General features: G+C 42.3%; 3 protein-coding genes across 3 annotated transcripts in view; all 3 read left to right on the forward strand.

Annotated features, from left to right (window-relative positions):
* LOC133121425 (uncharacterized) overlaps positions 1-6103 on the forward strand; it is a 32095-nt gene extending 25992 nt beyond the window's left edge. Inside the window, exons 9-11 of the mRNA XM_061230588.1 lie at positions 316-630; positions 1347-1443; positions 6079-6103. Coding sequence (XP_061086572.1) covers positions 316-630; positions 1347-1443; positions 6079-6103 — 437 coding nt within the window. The remainder of the gene's footprint in view (positions 1-315; positions 631-1346; positions 1444-6078) is intronic.
* Positions 6104-7301: 1198 nt separating this feature from the next.
* Positions 7302-15442, forward strand: LOC133122431 (polymeric immunoglobulin receptor-like). The gene is made up of 8 exons (XM_061232395.1): positions 7302-8213; positions 9531-9854; positions 10264-10578; positions 11221-11380; positions 11886-12229; positions 13216-13275; positions 13517-13591; positions 13860-15442. Exons 1-5 carry the CDS (start codon positions 8159-8161, stop codon positions 12004-12006), a joined length of 975 nt encoding a protein of 324 aa, XP_061088379.1. The 5' UTR covers positions 7302-8158; the 3' UTR covers positions 12007-12229; positions 13216-13275; positions 13517-13591; positions 13860-15442.
* A 696-nt stretch (positions 15443-16138) lies between these two features.
* Positions 16139-18979, forward strand: LOC133121426 (polymeric immunoglobulin receptor-like). Its single transcript, XM_061230589.1, has 3 exons — positions 16139-16442; positions 16852-17166; positions 18960-18979. Exons 1-3 carry the CDS (start codon positions 16139-16141, stop codon positions 18977-18979), a joined length of 639 nt encoding a protein of 212 aa, XP_061086573.1.
* Positions 18980-22144: the final 3165 nt, after the last annotated feature.

Below are 22144 nucleotides of genomic sequence, written 5' to 3' on the forward strand. Positions count from 1 at the left end.
ATACGCTGTGCAGAACCTTCTACTGCAGATTGCTGCACTGTGGGTAAATGAGTGATCTTACCTCTTATGCTAGCAGTATTAAATTCTTCCAGAACATGTAAAAGTCCAGGCAAGTTCTTGCTTCACTGCAGAACTATTGGAGTATTTGGACTCCAGCAGGATGGTGCTGTAATTGCATTATTTTGCTACACCATTCCCACTCTGTATCCAAAACGGTATCAATACGACATTTATTTGCTTTGGTCTACAAGTGACTTGTACAGTTTGTGTATCAATGAATGTTGTATATTTTTGTGTTTATTCTGTGGTTTTCAGGGCCTCCTGGACTCTGGGTTGAGCAGCAGGAGGTGGCCGGTGTGGAAGGGGGCCATGTCAGTGTGCCGTGTCACTATAATGAACCGAGAAGCATGAAGATGTGGTGCAGGATAGGGGGCTCCTGTGTGGAAGTGAATCCTGGTAAATCTGGAAGATCAGAGATCAAAGATGACCGCTCTAAAAAGGTCTTCACTGTGACGGTGAGGGAGCTGAACATGGAGGACACAGGCTGGTATTGGTGTATTGCTGGAGAACTACAGATCCCTGTTCACCTCACTGTCACTCAGAAAACTACAACGGCCACAGTCACCACATGTAAGGAACTCCAAACGAGCCTGTATAAGAATGCATTCTATCCTCAAATTTTCAATGATCTTTTCTGTCACTTTCTGTTAGTGAGGGTTGAGGGAAACAGAATGTTCTAAATGTCACGTTGTGAAACCCTTTGGTGCTAGCTAGTGCTCTCTCACAGACTGTAGGGTGCACACCAGTGCTGAGTTCTGTTCTTACCACAGTGTCACAACACTCATGCACACATTCGCACACACACACACACACACACACACACACACAGAAGCACACACATTCGCATTCACACAGGCACACACATGCACACACAAATAAATGCAATGACACTATAAATAACACCATAAAATATTCATTAAAATTCTTAACTTTATTTATTAACATCATGTTTTCCTCCATGGGGGCGACATGGCTCAGGCAGTAAGAGCAGTCGTCTGGTTGCCGGTTCGATCCCCCGCCCGGGCTGTGTCAAGGTGTCCCTGAGCAAGATACCTAACCCCCAAAATGCTCCTGACGAGCTGGTCGGGGCCTTGCATGGCAGCCAATCGCTGTCGGTGTGTGAGTGTGTGTATGAATGGGTGAATGGAGAAGCATCAATTGTACAGCGCTTTGGATAAAGGCACTATACAAATGCCTGCCATTGACCATTTACCTCCACTGTCTCTTCATAGCACCCCATTCTTCAGCATCTGCAGCACTAAGCACGTCTCTTCTGGTTTCCACAGCAGCAACATCCTCCAAGCCTTCAACCTCAAATCATTCAACAGTCTCAACACCTCTCTCACCTGTTCCAGCAACAACTACATTTACTTACAATATAAGGTGTGGTATTCATGATGGAAGAGCTAGTAAAATCTTCAAAAGTCAGTTTCTTTTTAAATCAAGAAGTTCAGTGTAAAAACAAAAGCATTAACATTAGTAACCTAGTAAAGTCTGTCTATTTTTTTATTTAAGTTGGTACTTTTCCTGACAAATGTGCCTCACTGTCTCGAAGTCAGTGAGGCCTTTTCCTCCGAACTCCACTGCTGCTGCTAGTTCTGTGGCAGCTCAGGAGATATACAACGGATCGGTCCATTGTCTCTATTGGTCAGTTTGTGTTCCAGCCGTGCCAATATCCACGATATAGCCTACGCACTGCTAAATGGAATGTTTAAAATCACTCAGTGTTTGTACATTACGGTTATCTACTTTGTGAACATTATCATCATCACGCCTCTAGTACCCTCCCAAAGTAAAGTAAAAATTTGAGTTTAAATTGTCCTATGATTTCGAAAAGAGCAGGAACGAAAAAATAAAACAGTTAGGCAACATCCTCGGATCGAAATACCAAGAATAGCACCAAACCCCGGTGAAACTAGGGTTAAGGTAGTTTTAAGCGTAGTGGTTAAGGTAAATGATTGGGACCCCCAAGGTCGGTGGTTTGATTCCCGGTGTAGCCACAATAAGATCCGCACAGCCGTTGGGCCCTTGAGCAAGGCCCTTAACCCTGCATTGCTCCAGGGGAGGATTGTCTCCTGCTTAGTCTAATGAACTGTACTTCGCTCCGGATAAGAGCGTCTGCCGAATGCCGATGCCGATGATGACGATGAAACAGGAATTGAAACACAGTTATTTCAATTCCTGCACGTTATCCGGCAGTGTCCCGATGAACGTCCACAACAAAAACTCATCAATTGTGTGTCAGTGTCGTCTGGTGCAACGTAAACTAGCTAGCCAGCTAACGTTAATGCAGTGGGGATACCTTATTGCAATAGCGTTGCTTAGCTAAGGTTAGTGCAGTGGGGATATATTATTCCTACTAACGTAAGTACCGTTGCCTCGATAGTGGAGTGGGGATACGTTATTGCTAGCCAGTTCGCAATACCGTTGCTTAGCAACTAATTAATTACTGTTGAGCGGAATAATACATTTTTACCATAAAACATAGTTCCATTAAAAATACATTAAAGTTTGTCTTGTGTTTCTTTAGTGAAATTTTGAAAGATAAATGTGGTAACCGTTGTATAAAAGCGTTATGGAAATTGAACCTGTGGAACCAATATCGATATCAATATACCAATCGTGGATATTGGCACAGCTAGGTGGTGTAAAGGCACTCCGCTTCGCGTCTTTTCTCAGACTTCAAAAACGAAAGATAGCTCGAAAATTAAAGACATACCTCTCGATATGCCATCACATTTTCAACAAACATTGTCAATCAGAAAATTTAGGACATCATTTCAGCTCCAGCATACTCAATTGCCTGCGATGAGCCAAGCGCAAAGGCGAAACAAAACATGGTATTATTGTGATGGAAACGCAAAGTTAAAGAGCCAAATAATCAGAAATACTCCACTGCAGTCACATGTAGTAGTCACGTGTGGTAAAACATTTGAATGAATGCTCATTGACACCTATTAGTAATGTTGATAGGCTAATTTAGGCTTGATAGGCTGTGTTACCTTCATTATAAGGCTCAAATATGGTTTGCGGCTCCAGACAGATTTCCTTTTGGCCAAAAATTGCTCTTTTGATCCCTTGTAGTTAGTGGTGACACACGTCTCTCTGGTACACGCTGCATGTACTTGGTGTCCCACATGACCCCTAGTGCTTCCATTTCCTTTTTCACTACCTGTTTATGGAGTCCAACAGTTTTCTCTGTGCATGTTTGTGTTTGTCTGTGCTCTTCTGAACTGATGGAGAAGGCTGCAGTACTGAGACTCCTGTGTCATTTGGGCATTTCAAATGGGCAGAAAATTTCACACACCCTGTTGCTGCTGTTCAGTCCTTCAGATCTCACAATCATCCTGATGGCACTAGGGATGCTGTTGCTGGTGACAGCTGTTGCCACGGTTACCTGGAAGTTGTGTAAGAGACACAGTGAGTATCCACATGAAGTACGCTGAGTGTGAAAGAATAGTGTGGGTGCTGTATGTAGGAGCAGTCAGCACAGCATTAGTGAAGTGCAGTACACTGAGCACAGGAGTTTCACAGGCAGTAGGGGTCTCACAGGGGCCCTCTCAGCTCTGTCATGATCACACTCTCTTATCACAGCTCATCCTGTGTCTCCTTACAGAGGGAGTCCAGCCTCACACAGGAGCAAGAGAGGACCGGAGCAACGAGCTGACGGTACGGCTGTTTTACACTCTGCACTCTGAGTGTCAGTTAGTGTCAGTCAGTATCAGTCAATGTCAGTCAGTGTCAGTGAGTGTAGTCAATGTCAGTCAGTGTCAGTGAGTGTGGTCAATGTCAGTCAGTGTCAGTGAGTGTGGTCAGTGTCAGTCAGTGTGGTCAATGTCAGTCAGTGTCAGTGAGTGTGGTCAATGTCAGTCAGTGTCAGTGAGTGTCGGTCAATGTCAGTCAGTGTCAGTTAGTGTCAGTCAGTGTCGGTCAATGTCAGTGTCAGTCAGTGTTAGTGAGTGTGGTCAATGTCAGTCAGTGTCAGTCAGTGTCGGTCAATGTCAGTCAATGTCAGTGAGTGTCAGTCAGTGTCAGTCAATGTCAGCCAGTGTCAGTGAGTGTCAGTCAGTGTCGGTCAATGTCAGTTAGTGTCAGTGAATGTCAATCAAACTTCAATCAAAATTTGACCTGGGGCCTCATTTATAAAACTGTGCTTAGGATTCACGTCAAAAGGTTGCGTAAGCATGAAACCTAGGACGTGCGTATGCACGTCCCACGCCAGTTTTCCTTTATAAATCACAATCAACTCTAAATGTGGCGCAACTTTGCCAGCTTCATGTCCCGCCCACAGTTGCCTATAAATAGGCAGTGAAACACCCCTAATGAATATGCATTTCACAAAGACAACAATGGCAAACGCTGAAAAGAAGGCCAAGAAAAGGGATTTCAGCCATTTGATTGCCTCTGAAAAGCTACAAGTGTGCGAATTATCCTGATTGATTGTAAATGACGAACAGTTCTGCACAACGAATGTGATGATGACGATGATAATAATAATAATAATACACGTTATTTGTCTAGCACCATTGAAAACACTGTTACAAAATTAAGAGATAAAACGAACAAAAATTTATAACAATAAACACATTATGAAACATAATATATGAATATAACAATATATGAAACTATGCTCGTATCTGCCCGACTGACGCATTGTAAACGGCATCAGTGCAGCGCAATTTGTCCGACTGTTCACCGTATTATTTATGAGAATACATTTAATAACATGAAGTATTATTTAACAATTCGTCTACATATTTGAGGGATTATTGTACAACAACATCTCCGTTTATATTTATCATCCTAAATCATATTTTTTGGGCACTCCAGCTGAAACAGCTGTTTGTTTATTCGTTGTAAGAGAGGCTTTTGTCCGTTTTTGCAAATTAACTCTTCGTATATGATACGTGATTACATTACATTACATTACATTGCATGGCATTTAGCAGACGCTCTTATCCAGAGCGACGTACAAATTAAACACAAGAACAAGTGCAAAGAGGACCTGAGAGGACAGTATAGTTCCGAGTCCTAGTGTAAACATGCAGAAAATCAGAACCCTTTAAGAGTACAATCAACAACAATCAATCTCGATTTATTTTACACAGTGGTATCTGTTGTGTATCATTTTCGACTTCTCTCGTCGCCAAATGTTGGCAAATGAAGGGAGAGAACCCGTATAGCGAGATTCAACAATACAACACTTTAATAAGTATAACAGGGACGACGCACGTCCTGAAAGCAGCCATACCCAGCCACAACTCCCGGCAAATCTTTATACCTTTTTACATCCTGTTTCACTTCCCGTTTACCTGGTCTTACGTCACGAGCATTAAAGGCACAGTTTATCATTTCTCTAGTTAATGTGCGTACGCATGGGTCAGAGTTTCCGTGGAGGACCGCACATTTTCCCGTCAAGTTCGTTTTTTATAAATGCCAAAGTTTGCTTAGAAAGTGGAGTACGCATTCTTTTGTGCCTACACAACGTTTATAAATGAGGCCCCTGATCCGCAAAACACAGAACTGCAGAATGGAGAAGGACATACAGTGATTGTGGGGGTGTGGGCATGTAGAAGAAATGACTGCTAGAGTACAGTGTGATAGTTCTTTATTCATATATACAGAAACGCTGCACTTATCAAACTAAACTACGTTCAGAAAAATCTCAAGTTGAATACTTTCAGCCACACTTTCAGTTTCTGGTTGGAGATGTCCAGTAGCAGCACCTGCAAGTCTATAGACACTAAGTAACGGTTTAACTGACACAGACTAAGCTTCGTCTGGACAAGATTGTGTTTTCTATAGGACGAGCTTTTATCCCTGTTCATAGCAAAATGTGTGCATTTGTTTCTTTTATCTCTCTGTAGATTGATGTTGTTTCACTGTTACTTGTTAATGGGCTGACTTGCTTGTCTCTGGTCCACCAGTTGAACGGCCCTTCTGTACAATATGAAAGGTAGAGGTCTGTACGGATAGACCAGCTGTTATGAGTTCAACGTTGTGTCTCTCCCCTGGCAGACTGCAGACCCTGAAGATGAAGTGACCTACAGCACAGTGTTCACCAACACACAGTCATCACCACACAGAATAAGTCCACATCAGTCACAGGTTGGGTAGCGGCTGGATTTCTCACACATTTATAAAGTGCCTTTGCAGAGAATCGTACTGTTAATATTCAGTCTCATCTCTTCCTTCCTACATGTCTTTAGAGATCCTGTATTCCTTAGCAATCACTTTAATTTTATTACAATACGGATAGCTTGGCAAATATTACACTTGATCATAAGAGATTACAAATGGGCCTCTGTGCCTGCTTGTTGAGGGAAAATGTTCCAGAATGTTCACTAGTGAGTTAATGTTGTTCTCCTCTGCTCTGGTAGCAGTGGGAAACACGGACAGGGTTGGGGTCGATTCCACTGTCTGTTCAGTCAGGCAATGAAATGACATTAAAAAATATATCTATTTAATTCAATATTTGGCAATCGATTTATGTATTGATTAATGGGATCATCCTCAATGGGGAAGTTTTCACATAATGTACTTGAATTGACTGAATTGACTGAATGAAATTGAGCCGACCCCCTAACCGTGCTCAGTAACAGAAACATGTTCCCCTTTACTGCCCCAGCCGTCTGAAAACCCTGCAGATGAGGTCCTGTACAGCTCAGTCGTCCGGAAAAATCTACAGGTGAGATTGTTCATCATATCTCAGAGTCAGCTACACAGCCAGTAAATATCAGAATTTAGAGTTCCACACTGATCAGGAGTTGTTTAACCTCGATTTACTTTAGACACACAGTACACAGGGTCAATTGCAGTGTGTAGCTGCAGTCTAAACTTTCACAGAACTCAGGAACTGCTACCCAAATCTGTGCATGTCCTGTTCTGTGCAGACCACACACTCATCTCACCGTTCTGCAGCTGATAGAGCCGGTGATGTCATTTACTGCTCAGTTGCCGGGCAGAACACACAGGTACCTTTTTTTGGATTTACAGTTGATTTATTTTATAAATATGTTTCACTGATCATGAAATATCAGCACCAAAATGTCATGGGATACATATTAAAGCCATGTGCTGTGACCTGTGGAACTTGCATTTATTTTTTGTCCCTTTCACATTGACAAACATTCCTATTCCTCTTTTTCGTTTAACCTTTTCTAGTTGTGCTCAAGCGTGCTCGTATTGGAACCCCAATTATCTTGATACCTTTGTGTGAATGTTCCCTGTCTGTTCAGTAGGGGGCAGCAACGTGACGAAAGAGTTACATACCAACAGGAATTTTGTCCATAAGCCCAAAGGAAGATGGCCTGGATGTTCAGCAACAAGTGGAACCTGAGGATTCCTATTTGAGAGCATCAAATACATCCATTGACCGCATTACAAATATTTGACTTTGCTTTTTCTTACTGGACAAAAAAAGACACCATCATTTTCCTATCTTGAAAAAAAACCATTGCCCTCTGCTGGACAGATTACAACGATCACATTTTTATTTAAAAGACCCCAGAGCATTCCCAACACAATCTCCCAGGAGCGCTAACAAATGACAAATTACCTATAGACTTTCAAATATATATCATTAAAAATAACAATAATATTGCCACTGAATAACAATTTAATGATGTAACTGTATTAATCATTTCAGTTTACAGTATAATAGAGGGGTGGGCAATTCTGGTCCTGGTGGGCCGGGGTGTATGCAGGTTTTTGTTTCCACCAATTACCCTGGCTAAATGAACTAATTGGCTGAATGCACCAATGCTGGTTTTCTCAAAGATTAGATCACAGTAAAACAGGGGACACAAGACCAGTCATCAAAAAATGCAGCTAAAATGTCAGATGTCATAAAAGGCTAATTATGTAATTAAGGCCAGAAGTTGGTGTGAAATCCAGAAATGGATATGGCGCTATTTGCCCACCTCGGGAATACATAAATACGAAATGATAATGATAGTTACCCTGCTCTGGCCACTGAGAGAGCACAGACTACAGAGTACGAGGGACCAAAGAGGTGGGCACTGAGAGGAACAGGAAGTGAGACTCACGCTAAAGGGAGCTGGAGTCTCTAACAGACACACACACCCGTCAGGCACATATGGCTCTCACTCTGATACTCTTCCTCTCCTTCCTCTTCCTCCCTGTGCTGCCAGGTAGGACTTGTTTCTCACACTGTATACTGAACTCTGGAGCATTGTAGCAGAGAGTCTGTGCCTGAAACTTGAATCAATGAGTTAAACTGAAGATTGTTGTTAACGGTACATCAAACTGCTATGATGTGGGTAAAATATATTTTTGCCATTGCTACAGACTTGGAATTCATGCGCACCTTTTTGTTTTGGCTCTTGGGCAGTTTACTGTATTTTAACCAATAATGTATAATTAATACAAATCTAACTTTAGAAATGCATTTTAAACTGTATACATGTGTGGCATTAATGGCAGTTTATATTTTTTGTTTATTCAGAGAGGTTTTAATTAACCCTTGCACTGCATTCTCCTTTTTTCTTTATTTCATGAGGATTAGCTGATAACAATTTCATTTTTGTGATTATTTTTGTTTCAAGTTGAGATGATCTTGTTCTGTAAGTGTCTGAATTGGCTTCAGAGCAGCTAAAATGGGTTGTGATCCTACTGTGTTGAGCAGAGGGTATTAAGGACAGGAAATAATGCTGTTTGTAGCTCTGCTAAAATAAAGAGAACTGAAAGAGTGGAAGGAAGGCACATCTGTGTGTGCGCTCCCTCTGAAAGTGTTGCATTTAAAACCACCTGTGATGACGTGTACTATGTCCTTCTCAAATATTTTAATTTAATGATGCCATAGAATCATTTTTGAAAGTCAATGATCTCATGAAATATCCAAGAAACGCTTCAAAATCAACTCCAGTGAAATATTTCCCTTGCTCTTCAGTAACAAAAAACATAAAAACAATTATATGGTATTGTCTTCACTTGGTGTTGACAATCAACCATTTTATTTTCACACAAGGACATCATAACAACCTGTCCAATGATGCATTCATTATAATACATTGGTGTGTTAGTGGTTTGTTATGGTGGATTACATTACATGTTATTTAGCTGACACTTTTATCCAAGGCACTTAGTTGATTAGACTAAGCAGGAGACAATCCCCCCTGAAGCAATGTGGGGTTAAGGGCCTTGCTCAAGGGCCCAACAGCTGAGTGAATCTTTTGTTGCTACCCTGGGGACTTACACGTACCTTAATCACTAGGCTACAGGCCACCCTTGAATTAGAATGAATTAGATTATTAGTGGTGTTCCCCTGTGTACTTTATTCAAACAGGAGAGAGAAAAGGGGAACAGATGGAGATGGTTGGGTGGAGGATTGAAACCCAAAACACACAGGACGGTTCACACTTAGCCTGAGAGTCAGCTGCCCTACAGACTGCACCACACTGTGCTCTGTAGAATACACCCACACTAATGATGTGTGTTTCTCTCTGCAGATGCTGACGGTGTGTTCACAATGAGTGAAGTAGTTGTACAGAGAGGAAGATCTGTCACCATCCCATGTCTCTATGATAGAGAATATGAAAGTCATGTGAAATACTGGTGTCATGGTTCAGTCTGGAATGTTTGTGAAACTGTAGTACGCACTGACTCTCCAACAGTTAAAGGTGAAACATCAATCACTGATGACCCCACCCATCATGTGTTCACTGTTACCATGAGAAAGCTTGAGGTGAAGGATTCTGGATATTACTGGTGTGCTGTAGAGATCCAGGGCGCTCGAGATAAGAAAGCATATCTGTACCTGTCAGTCACTGCAGGTAAGATGGCTGCAGCACACACTGCACTCAGTGAGACCTGCTTCCTCTTAATAACGGCATCTTCACTATTCCAGTGTTACCCAACCATACGCTGCGCAGAACTTTCTACTGCAGATTGCTGCACTGTGGGTAAATGAGTGATCTTACCTCTTATGCTAGCAGTATTAAATTCTTCCAGAACATGTAAAAGTCCAGGCAAGTCCTTGCTTCACTGCAGAACTATTGGAGTATTTGGACTCTGCACCTCCAGCAGAGTGGTGCCTTAATTGCATTATTTTGCTACACCATTCCCAGTCTGTATCCAAGACAGTATCAATACGACAGTTATTTACTTTGGTCTACAAGTGACTTGTAGAGTTTGTGTGTCAATGAATGTTGTATATTTTTGTGTTTATTCTGTGGTGTTCAGACACTCCTGGACTCTGGGTTGAGCAGCAGGAGGTGGCCGGTGTGGAAGGGGGCCATGTCAGTGTGCTGTGTCACTATAATGAACCGAGCAGCATGAAGAAGTGGTGCAGGATAGAGAGCACCTGTGTGGAAGTGAATCCTGGTGAATCTGGAAGATCAGAGATGACAGATGACCGCTCTGAAAAGGTCTTCCCTGTGACGGTGAGGGAGCTGAACATGGAGGACACAGGCTGGTATTGGTGTGCTGCTGGAAAACTACAGATCCATGTTCACCTCACTGTCACTCAGAAAACTACAATGGCCACAGTCACCACATGTAAGGAACTCAAAACCAGCCTGTATAAGAATGCATTCTATCCTCAATTTTCCAATGATCTTTTCTTTCACTTTCTGTCAGTGAGGGTTGAGAGAAACAGAATGTTCTAAATGTCATGTTGTGAAACCCTTTGGTGCTAGCTAGTGCTCTCTCACAGACTGTAGGGTGCACACCAGTGCTGAGTTCTGTTCTTACCACAGTGTCACAACACTCATGCACCCATTCACACACACACACACACACACACACACACACACACACACATACACACAAACACAGAAGCACACACATTCGCATTGAAACAGGCACACACATGCACACACAAATAAATGCAATGACACTATAAATAACACCATAAAATATTCATAAAAATTCTTAACTTAAGAGCAGTCGTCTGGCAGTCGGAGGGTTGCCGGTTCGATCCCCCGCCCGGGCTGTGTCGAGCTGTCCCTGAGCAAGACACCTAACACCCAAAATGCTCCTGACGAGCTGGTCGGGGCCTTGCATGGCAGCCAATCGCCGTCGGTGTGTGAGTGTGTGTATGACTGGATGAATGGAGAAGCATCAATTGTACAGCGCTTTGGATAAAGGCACTATATAAATGCCTGCCATTGACCATTTACCTCCACTGTCTCTTCATAGCACCCCATTCTTCAGCATCTGCAGCACTAAGCACGTCTCTTCTGGTGACCACAGCAACCACAGCAGCAACATCCTCCAAGCCTTCAACCTCAAAGCATTCAACAGTCTCAACACCTCTCTCACCTGTTCCAGCAACAACTACATTTACTTACAATATAAGGTGTGGTATTCAGGACGGAAGAGCCAGTAAAATCTTCAAGTCAGTTTCTTTTTAAATCAAGAAGGTCAGTGTAAAAACAAAAGCATTAACATTAGTAAACTAGTAAAGTCTGTCTATTTTTTTATTTAAGTTGGTACTTTTCCTGACAAATGTGTCTCTAAAATCCCCCCTGTCTCAAAGTCAGTGAGGCCTCCTCCTGCAGACGTGCTCACTAAAGTCCAGATAACCAGGCCTCTCCAGCACTTATCAGCAGCACATGGCCCAGTGCATGCTGGGATATGGTACACGCTGCATGTACTTGGTGTCCCACATGACCCCTAGTGCTTCCATTTCCTTTTTCTCCACTCCCTGTTTATGGAGTCCAACAGTTTTCTCTGTGCATGTTTGGGCTTGTCTGTGCTCTTCTGAACTGACGGAGAAGGCTGCAGTACTGAGAGAGACTCCTGTGTCATTTTGGCATTTCAAATGGGCAGAACATTTCACACACCCTGTTGCTGCTGTTCAGTCCTTCAGATCTCACAATCATCCTGATGGCACTAGGGATGCTGTTGCTGGTGACAGCTGTTGCCACGGTTACCTGGAAGTTGTGTAAGAGACACAGTGAGTATCCACATGAAGTACGCTGAGTGTGAAAGAATAGTGTGGGTGCTGTATGTAGGAGCAGTCAGCACAGCATTAGTGAAGTGCAGTACACTGAGCACAGGAGTTTCACAGGCAGTAGGGGTCTCACAGGGGCCCTCTCAGCTCTGTCATGATCACACTCTCTTATCACAGCTCATCCTGTGTCTCCTTACAGAGGGAGTCCAGCCTCACACAGGAGCAAGAGAGGACCGGAGCAACGAGCTGACGGTACGGCTGTTTTACACTCTGCACTCTGAGTGTCAGTTAGTGTCAGTCAGTATCAGTCAATGTCAGTCAGTGTCAGTGAGTGTAGTCAATGTCAGTCAGTGTCAGTGAGTGTGGTCAATGTCAGTCAGTGTCAGTGAGTGTGGTCAGTGTCAGTCAGTGTCGGTCAATGTCAGTAAGTGTGGTCAATGTCAGTCAGTGGCAGTGAGTGTGGTCAATGTCAGTCAGTGTCAGTGAGTGTGGTCAATGTCAGTGAGTGTCAGTGAGTGTCGGTCAATGTCAGTCAGTGTCAGTTAGTGTCAGTCAGTGTCGGTCAATGTCAGTGTCAGTCAGTGTTAGTGAGTGTGGTCAATGTCAGTCAGTGTCAGTCAGTGTCGGTCAATGTCAGTCAGTGTCAGTGAGTGACAAGATTGTGTTTTCTAGAGGACAAGCCTTAATCTTTGTTCATAGCAAAATGTGTGCATTTCTTTTTTATCTCTCTGTAGCTTGATATTACATTACATTGCATTACATGAATGGAATTTGGCAGACGCTCTTATCCAGAGCGATGTCCAACAAAGTGCAAAGTGCATACCCATAACCAGGGATAAGTGCTAGAAATCACTTTAATTTTATTACAATACGGATAGTTTGGCAAATATTACACTTGATCATAAGAGATTATAAATGGGCCTCTGTGCCTGCTTGTTGAGGGAAAATGTTCCAGAATGTTCACTAGTGAGTTAATGTTGTTCTCCTCTGCTCTGGTAGCAGTGGGAAACATGGACAGGGTTGGGGTCGATTCCACTGTCTGTTCAGTCAGGCAATGTAAAAAATATATATATTTAATTAAATATTTGACAATCGATTTATGTATTGATTAATGGGATCATCCTCAATGGGGAAGTTTTCAAATAATGTACTTGAATTGACTGAATTGACTGAATGAAATTGAGCCGACCCCCTAACCGTGCCCAGTAAAAGAAACATGTTCCCCTTTACTGTCCCAGCCACCTGAAAACCCTGCAGATGAGGTTCTGTACAGCTCAGTCGTCCTGAAAAATCTACAGGTGAGATTGTTCATCATATCTCAGAGTCAGCTAGACAGCCAGTAAATATCAGAATTTAGAGTTGCACACTGATAAAGGTGAACATACTGTATATGTCTGATCAGGAGTTGTTTAACCTCGATTTGCTTCTTTACTTTAGACACACAGTACACAGGGTCAATTGCAGTGTGTAGCTGCAGTCTAAACTTTCACAGAACTCAGTAACTGCTATCCAAATCTGTGCATGTCCTGTTCTGTGCAGACCACACACACGTCTCACCGTTCTGCAGCTGATAGTGAAGTGATTTACTGCTCAGTTGCCGGGCAGAACACACAGGTACGTTTTGCTGGATTTACAGTTGATTTATTTTATAAATATGTTTCACTGATCATGAAATATCAGCACCAAAATGTTGTGGGATACATATTAAAGCCATGTGCTGTGACTTGTGGAACTTACTTGTGTGTATTTTTAGTCCCTTTTACATTGACAAACATTCCTATTCCTCTTTTTCCTTTAACCTTTTCTACTTGTGCTCAAGCGTGCTCATATTGGAACCCCAATTATCTTGATACCTTTGCATTCATGTTCCCTGTCTGTTCAGTAGGGGGCAGCAACGTGACGAAAGAGTTACAGACCAACAGGAATTTTGTCCATAAGCCCAAAGGAAGAGGCCTGGATGTTCAGCAACGTGTGGAACCTGAGGATTCCTATTTCAGAGCATCAAATACATCCATTGACCGCATTACAAATATTTGACTCTGCTTTTTCTTACTGGACAAAAAAAGTCACCATCATTTTCCTATCTTGAAAAGGAACCATCGCCCTCTGCTGGACTGATTACAACGATCACATTTTTCCTTGGCGATTTAAAAAACCCCAGATCATTCCCAACACAATCTCCCAGGAGCGCTAACAAATGACAATTACAATGACAAATTACCTATAGACTTTCAAATATATATCATTAAAAATAACAATGATATTGCCACTGAATAACAATTTAATGATGTAACTGTATTAATCATTTCAGTTTACAGTATAATAGAGGGGTGGGCAATTCTGGTCCTGGTGGGCCGGGGTGTATGCAGGTTTTTGTTTCCACCAATTACCCTGGCTAAATTAACTAATTGGCTGAATGCACCAACGCTGGTTTTCTCAAAGTAAAACAGGGGACACAAAACCAGTCATCAAAAAATGCTACTAAAATGTCAGATGTCATCAAAGGCTAATTATGTAATTAAGGCCAGAAGTTGGTATGAAATCCAGAAATGGATATGGCGCTCTTTGCCCACCTCTGGAATACATAAATATGAAATGATATTGATAGTTACCCTGCTCTGGCCACTGAGAGAGCACAGACTACAGAGTACGAGGGACCAAAGAGGTGGGCACTGAGAGGAACAGGAAGTGAGACTCACGCTAAAGGGAGCTGGAGTCTCTAACAGACACACACACCCGTCAGGCACATATGGCTCTCACTCTGATACTCTTCCTCTCCTTCCTCTTCCTCCCTGTGCTGCCAGGTAGGACTTGTTTTTCATACTGTATACTGAACTCTGGAGCATTGTAGCAGAGAGACTATCTGTGCCTGAAACTTGAATCAATGAGTTAAACTGAAGATTGTTGTTAACGGTACATCAAACTGCTATGATATGGGTTAAGTATCTTTTTGCGAATCATAAATATAGGAAGGCCATTGCTACAGACTTGGAATTCATGCGCACCTTTTTGTTTTGGCTCTCGGGCAGTTTACTGTATTTTAACCAATAATGTATAATTAATACAAATCTAACTTTAGAAATGCATTTTAAAACGCCCAAAGAAACTATGCTTGTGTGGCATTAATGGCAGTATTCTATTTTTTTGTTTTTTCAGAGAGGTTTTAATTAGCCCTTGCACTGCATTCTGCTTTTTTCTTTATTTCATGAGGATTAGCTGATAACAATTTCATTTTTGTGATTATTTTTGTTTCACCAAAAAAGGAAGTTGAGGTGATCTTGTTCTGTAAGTGTCTGAATTGGCTTCAGACCAGCTAAAATGGGTTGGGTGGCTACTGTGGTGAGTAGAGGGTATTAAGCACAGGAAATAATGCTGTTTGTAGCTCTGCTAAAATAAAGACAACTGAAAGAGTGGAAGGAAAGCACATCTGTGTGTGCGCTCCCTCTGAAAGTGTTGCATTTAAAACCTGTGATGGCATGTACTATGTTCTTCTCAAATATGATTGTTTTCATGTTGTGATGCCATAGTATCATTTTTGAAAGTCAAAATCAACTCCAGTGAAATATTTCCGTTGCTCGTCAGTAACAAAAAACAAAAACAATTATATGGTATTGTCTTCACTTGGTGTTGACAATCAACCATTTTATTTTCACACAAGGACATCATAACAACCTGTCCAATGATGCATTCATTCTAATACATTGGTGTGTTAGTGGTTTATTATGGTGGATTACATTACATGTTATTTAGCTGACACTTTTATCCAAGGCACTTAGTTGATAAGCCTAAGCAGGGGACAGTCCCCCCTTAAGTAATGTGGGGTTAAGGGCCTTGCTCAAGGGCCCAACAGCTGAGCGAATCTTTTGTTGCTACCCTGGGGACTTAAACGTACCTTAACCACTAGGCTACAGGCCACCCTTGAATAAGAATGAGTTATAGTATTAGTGGTGTTCCCCTGTGTACTTTATTCAAACAGGAGAGAGAAAAGGGGAACAGATCGAGATGGTTGGGTGGAGGATTGAAACCCAAAACACACAGGACGGTTCACACTTAGCTCGAGAGTCAGCTGCCCTACAGACTGCACCACACTGTGCTCTGTAGAATACACCCACACTGATGATGTGTGTGTTTCTCTCTGCAGATGCTGACGTTGTGTACAGAATGAGGAAAGTAGTTGAACAGAGAGGAAGATCTGTCACCATCCCATGTCTCTATGATAGAGAATATGAAAGTCATGTGAAATACTGGTGTCATGGTTCATTCTGGAATAGTTGTGAAACTGTAGTACGCACTGACTCTCCAACAGTTAAAGGTGAAACATCAATCACTGATGACCCCACCCATCATGTGTTCACTGTTACCATGAGAAAGCTTCAGTTGAAGGATTCTGGGTATTACTGGTGTGCTGTAGAGATCCAGGGCGCTCAAGATAAGGGAGCATATCTGTACCTGTCAGTCACTGCAGGTAAGATGGCTGCAGCACACACTGCACTCAGTGAGACCTGCTTCCTCTTAATAACGGCATCTTCACTATTCCTGTGTTACCCAATCATACGCTGCACAGAACTTTCTACTGCAGACTGCTGCACTGTGGGTAAATGAGTGATCTTACCTCTTATGCTAGCAGTATTAAATTCTTCCAGAACATGTAAAAGTCCAGGCAAGTCATTGCTTCACTGCAGAACTATTGGAGTATTTGGACTCTGCACCTCCAGCAGGACGGTGCTTTAATTGCATTATTTTGCTCCACCATTCCCAGTCTGTATCCAAGACAGTATCAATACTACAGTCATTTACTTTGGTCTACAAGTGACTTATAGAGTTTGTGTATCAATGAATGTTGTATATTTTTGTGTTTATTCTGTGGTGTTCAGGCACTCCTGGACTCTGGGTTGAGCAGCAGGAGGTGGCCGGTGTGGAAGGGGGCCATGTCAGTGTGCCGTGTCACTATAATGAACCGAGAAGCATGAAGAAGTGGTGCAGGATAGAGGGCTCCTGTGTGGAAGTGAATTCTGGTAAATCTGGAAGATCAGAGATGAAAGATGACCGCTCTAAAAAGGTCTTCACTGTGACGGTGAGGGAGCTGAACACGGAGGACACAGGCTGGTATTGGTGTGCTGCTGGAAAACTACAGATCCCTGTTCACCTCACTGTCACTCAGAAAACTACAACGGCCACAGTCACCACATGTAAGGAACTCCAAACGAGCCTGTATAAGAATGCATTCTATCCTCAAATTTTCAATGATCTTTTCTTTCACTTTCTGGCAGTGAGGGTTGAGGGAACCACACCAGTGCTGAGTTCTGTTCTTACCACAGTGTCACAACACTCATGCACACATTCACACACACACACACACACACACATACACACACACACAAGCACGCACAAGCGCAAACATTCGCATTCACACAGGCACATACATACACACACACACACACACACTAGCACAAACATTCGCATTCACATAGGCACATACACACACACACACACACACACACATAGATACAATAACACTATACATAACACCATACCCCATTCTTCAGCATCTGCAGCACTAAGCACATCTCTTCTGGTTTCCACAGCAACCACAGCAGCAACATCCTCCAAGCCTTCAACCTCAAATCATTCAACAGTCTCAACACCTCTCTCACCTGTTCCAGAAACACCCAATTACAATAAAAGGTGTGGTATCCATGATGGAAGAGCCAGTAAAATATTCAAATCTGTTTCTTTTTAAATCAAGAAGTTCAGTACAAAAACAAAAGCATTAACATTAGTAACAAAGTAAAGTCTAGTTTTTTATTTAAGTTGGTACTTTTCCTGACAAATGTGTCTCAAAATCCCCCCTGTCTCAAAGTCAGTGAGGCCTTTTCCTCCGAACTCCACTGCTGCTGCTAGTTCTGTGGCAGCTCAGGAGATATACCACGGATCGGTCCATCGTCTCTATTGGTCAGTTTGCGTTCCAGCCGTGCCAATATCCACGATATAGCCTACGCACTGCTAAATGGAATGTTTAAAATGACTCAGTGTTTGTACATTACGGTTATCTACTTTGTGAACATTATCATCATCACGCCTCTAGTACCCTACCAAAGTAAAGTAAAAATTAGTCAGTTTAAAGTGTCCTATGATTTCGAAAAGAGCAGGAACGAAAAAATAAAACTGTTAGGCAACATTCTCGGATCGAAATACCAAGAATAGCACCAAACCCCGGTGAAACTAGGGTTAAGGTAGTTTTAAGCGTAGTGGTTAAGGTAAATGATTGGGACACGCAAGATCGCTGGTTCTAATCCCGGTGTAGCCACAATAAGATGCGCACAGCCGTTGGGCCCTTGAGCAAGGCCCTTAACCCTGCATTGCTCCAGGGGAGGATTGTCTCCTGCTTAGTCTAATGAACTGTACTTCGCTCCGGATAAGAGCGTCTGCCGAATGCCGATGATGACGATGAAACAGGAATTGAAACACAGAGTTATTTCAATTCCTGCACGTTATCCGGCAGTGTCCCGATGAACGTCCACAACAAAAACTCATCAATTGTGTGTCAGTGTCGTCTGGTGTAACGTAAACTAGCTAGCCAGCTAACGTTAATGCAGTGGGGATACCTTATTGCAATAGCGTTGCTTAGCTAAGGTTAGTGCAGTGGGGATATATTATTCCAACTAACGTAAGTACCGTTGCCTCGATAGTGGAGTGGGGATACGTTATTGCTAGCCAGTTCACAATACCGTTGCTTAGCAACTAATTAATTACTGTTGAGCGGAATAATACATTTTTACCATAAAACATAGTTCCATTAAAAATACATTAAAGTTTGTCTTGTCTTTCTTTAGTGAAATTTTGAAAGATAAATGTGGTTACCGTTGTATAAAAGCGTTATGGAAATTGAACCTGTGGAACCAATATCGATATCAATATACCAATCATGGATATTGGCACAGCTAGGTGGTGTAAAGGCACCCCGCTTCGCGTCTTTTCTCAGACTTCAAAAACGAAAGATAGCTCGAAAATTAAAGACATACCTCTCGATATGCCATCACATTTTCAACAAACATTGTCAATCAGAAAATTAAGGACATCATTTCAGCTCCAGCATACTCAATTGCCTGCGATGAGCCAAGCGCGGTGAACTATATTGAGCAGACAGCGCTGCTATGCGGGTATGTGAACTGTGATGGGCCGCAGGAAGAAATTCAGTTAATACTGCTGAAAGGCGAAACAAAACATGGTATTATTGTGATGGAAACGCAAAGTTAAAGAGCCAAATAATCAGAAATACTCCACTGCAGTCACATGTAGTAGTCACGTGTGGTAAAACATTTGAATGAATGCTCATTGACACCTATTAGTAATGTTGATAGGCTAATTTAGGCTTGATAGGCTGTGTTACCTTCATTATAAGGCTCAAATATGGTTTGCGGCTCCAGACAGATTTCCTTTTGGCCAAAAATTGCTCTTTTGATCCCTTGTAGTTAGTGGTGACACACATCTCTCTGGTACACGCTGCATGTACTTGGTGTCCCACATGACCCCTAGTGCTTCCATTTCCTTTTTCACTACCTGTTTATGGAGTCCAACAGTTTTCTCTGTGCATGTTTGTGCTTGTCTGTGCTCTTCTGAACTGATGGAGAAGGCTGCAGTACTCAGAGAGACTCCTGTGTCATTTGGGCATTTCAAATGGGCAGAAAATTTCACACACCCTGTTGCTGCTGTTCAGTCCTTCAGATCTCACAATCATCCTGATGGCACTAGGGATGCTGTTGCTGGTGACAGCTGTTGCCACGGTTACCTGGAAGTTGTGTAAGAGACACAGTGAGTATCCACATGAAGTACGCTGAGTGTGAAAGAATAGTGTGGGTGCTGTATGTAGGAGCAGTCAGCACAGCATTAGTGAAGTGCAGTACACTGAGCACAGGAGTTTCACAGGCAGTAGGGGTCTCACAGGGGCCCTCTCAGCTCTGTCATGATCACACTCTCTTATCACAGCTCATCCTGTGTCTCCTTACAGAGGGAGTCCAGCCTCACACAGGAGCAAGAGAGGACCGGAGCAACGAGCTGACGGTACGGCTGTTTTACACTCTGCACTCTGAGTGTCAGTTAGTGTCAGTCAGTATCAGTCAATGTCAGTCAGTGTCAGTGAGTGTAGTCAATGTCAGTCAGTGTCAGTGAGTGTGGTCAATGTCAGTCAGTGTCAGTGAGTGTGGTCAGTGTCAGTCAGTGTCGGTCAATGTCAGTAAGTGTGGTCAATGTCAGTCAGTGGCAGTGAGTGTGGTCAATGTCAGTCAGTGTCAGTGAGTGTGGTCAATGTCAGTGAGTGTCAGTGAGTGTCGGTCAATGTCAGTCAGTGTCAGTTAGTGTCAGTCAGTGTCGGTCAATGTCAGTGTCAGTCAGTGTTAGTGAGTGTGGTCAATGTCAGTCAGTGTCAGTCAGTGTCGGTCAATGTCAGTCAATGTCAGTGAGTGTCAGTCAGTGTCAGTCAATGTCAGCCAGTGTCAGTCAGTGTCAGTCAGTGTCGGTCAATGTCAGTTAGTGTCAGTGAATGTCAATCAAACTTCAATCAAAATTTGACCTGGGGCCTCATTTATAAAACTGTGCTTAGGATTCACGTCGAAAGGTTGCGTAAGCATGAAACCTAGGACCTGCGTATGCAAAACAATATTCTGATTTATAAAACAGTGCATACGCACGTCCCACGCCAGTTTTCCTTTATAAATCACAATCAACTCTAAATGTGGCGCAACTTTGCCAGCTTCATGTCCCGCCCACAGTTGCCTATAAATAGGCAGTGAAACACCCCTAATGAATATGCATTTCACAAAGACAACAATGGCAAACGCTGAAAAGAAGGCCAAGAAAAGGGATTTCAGCCATTTGATTGCCTCTGAAAAGCTACAAGTGTGCGAATTATCCTGATTGATTGTAAATGACGAACAGTTCTGCACAACGAATGTGATGATGACGATGATAATAATAATAATAATACACGTTATTTGTCTAGCACCATTGAAAACACTGTTACAAAATTAAGAGATAAAACGAACAAAAATTTATAACAATAAACACATTATGAAACATAATATATGAATATAACAATATATGAAACTATGCTCGTATCTGCCCGACTGACGCATTGTAAACGGCATCAGTGCAGCGCAATTTGTCCGACTGTTCACCGTATTATTTATGAGAATACATTTAATAACATGAAGTATTGTTTAACAATTCGTCTACATATTTGAGGGATTATTGTACAACAACATCTCCGTTTATATTTATCATCTATCATTTAACAGCTGTTTGTTTATTCGTTGTAAGAGAGGCTTTTGTCCGTTTTTGCAAATTAACTCTTCATATATGATACGTGATTACATTACATTACATTACATTGCATGGCATTTAGCAGACGCTCTTATCCAGAGCGACGTACAAATTAAACACAAGAACAAGTGCAAAGAGGACAGTATAGTTCCGAGTCCTAGTGTAAACATGCAGAAAATCAGAACCCTTTAAGAGTACAATCAACAACAATCAATCTCGATTTATTTTACACAGTGGTATCTGTTGTGTATCATTTTCGACTTCTCTCGTCGCCAAATGTTGGCACTTAGGAAGGGAGAGAACCCGTATAGCGAGATTCAACAATACAACACTTTAATAAGTATAACAGGGACGACGCACGTCCTTAAAGCAGCCATACCCAGCCACAACTCCCGGCAAATCTTTATACCTTTTTACATCCTGTTTCACTTCCCGTTTACCTGGTCTTACGTCACGAGCATTAAAGGCACAGTTTATCATTTCTCTAGTTAATGTGCGTACGCATGGGTCAGAGTTTCCGTGGAGGACCGCACATTTTCCCGTCAAGTTCGTTTTTTATAAATGCCAAAGTTTGCTTAGAAAGTGGAGTACGCATTCTTTTGTGCCTACACAACGTTTATAAATGAGGCCCCTGATCCGCAAAACACAGAACTGCAGAATGGAGAAGGACATACAGTGATTGTGGGGGTGTGGGCATGTAGAAGAAATGACTGCTAGAGTACAGTGTGATAGTTCTTTATTCATATATACAGAAACGCTGCACTTATCAAACTAAACTACGTTCAGAAAAATCTCAAGTTGAATACTTTCAGCCACACTTTCAGTTTCTGGTTGGAGATGTCCAGTAGC

Source organism: Conger conger, chromosome 2 (genome assembly GCF_963514075.1).
Source record: "Conger conger chromosome 2, fConCon1.1, whole genome shotgun sequence".
Classification (NCBI taxonomy): Eukaryota; Metazoa; Chordata; class Actinopteri; order Anguilliformes; family Congridae; genus Conger; species Conger conger.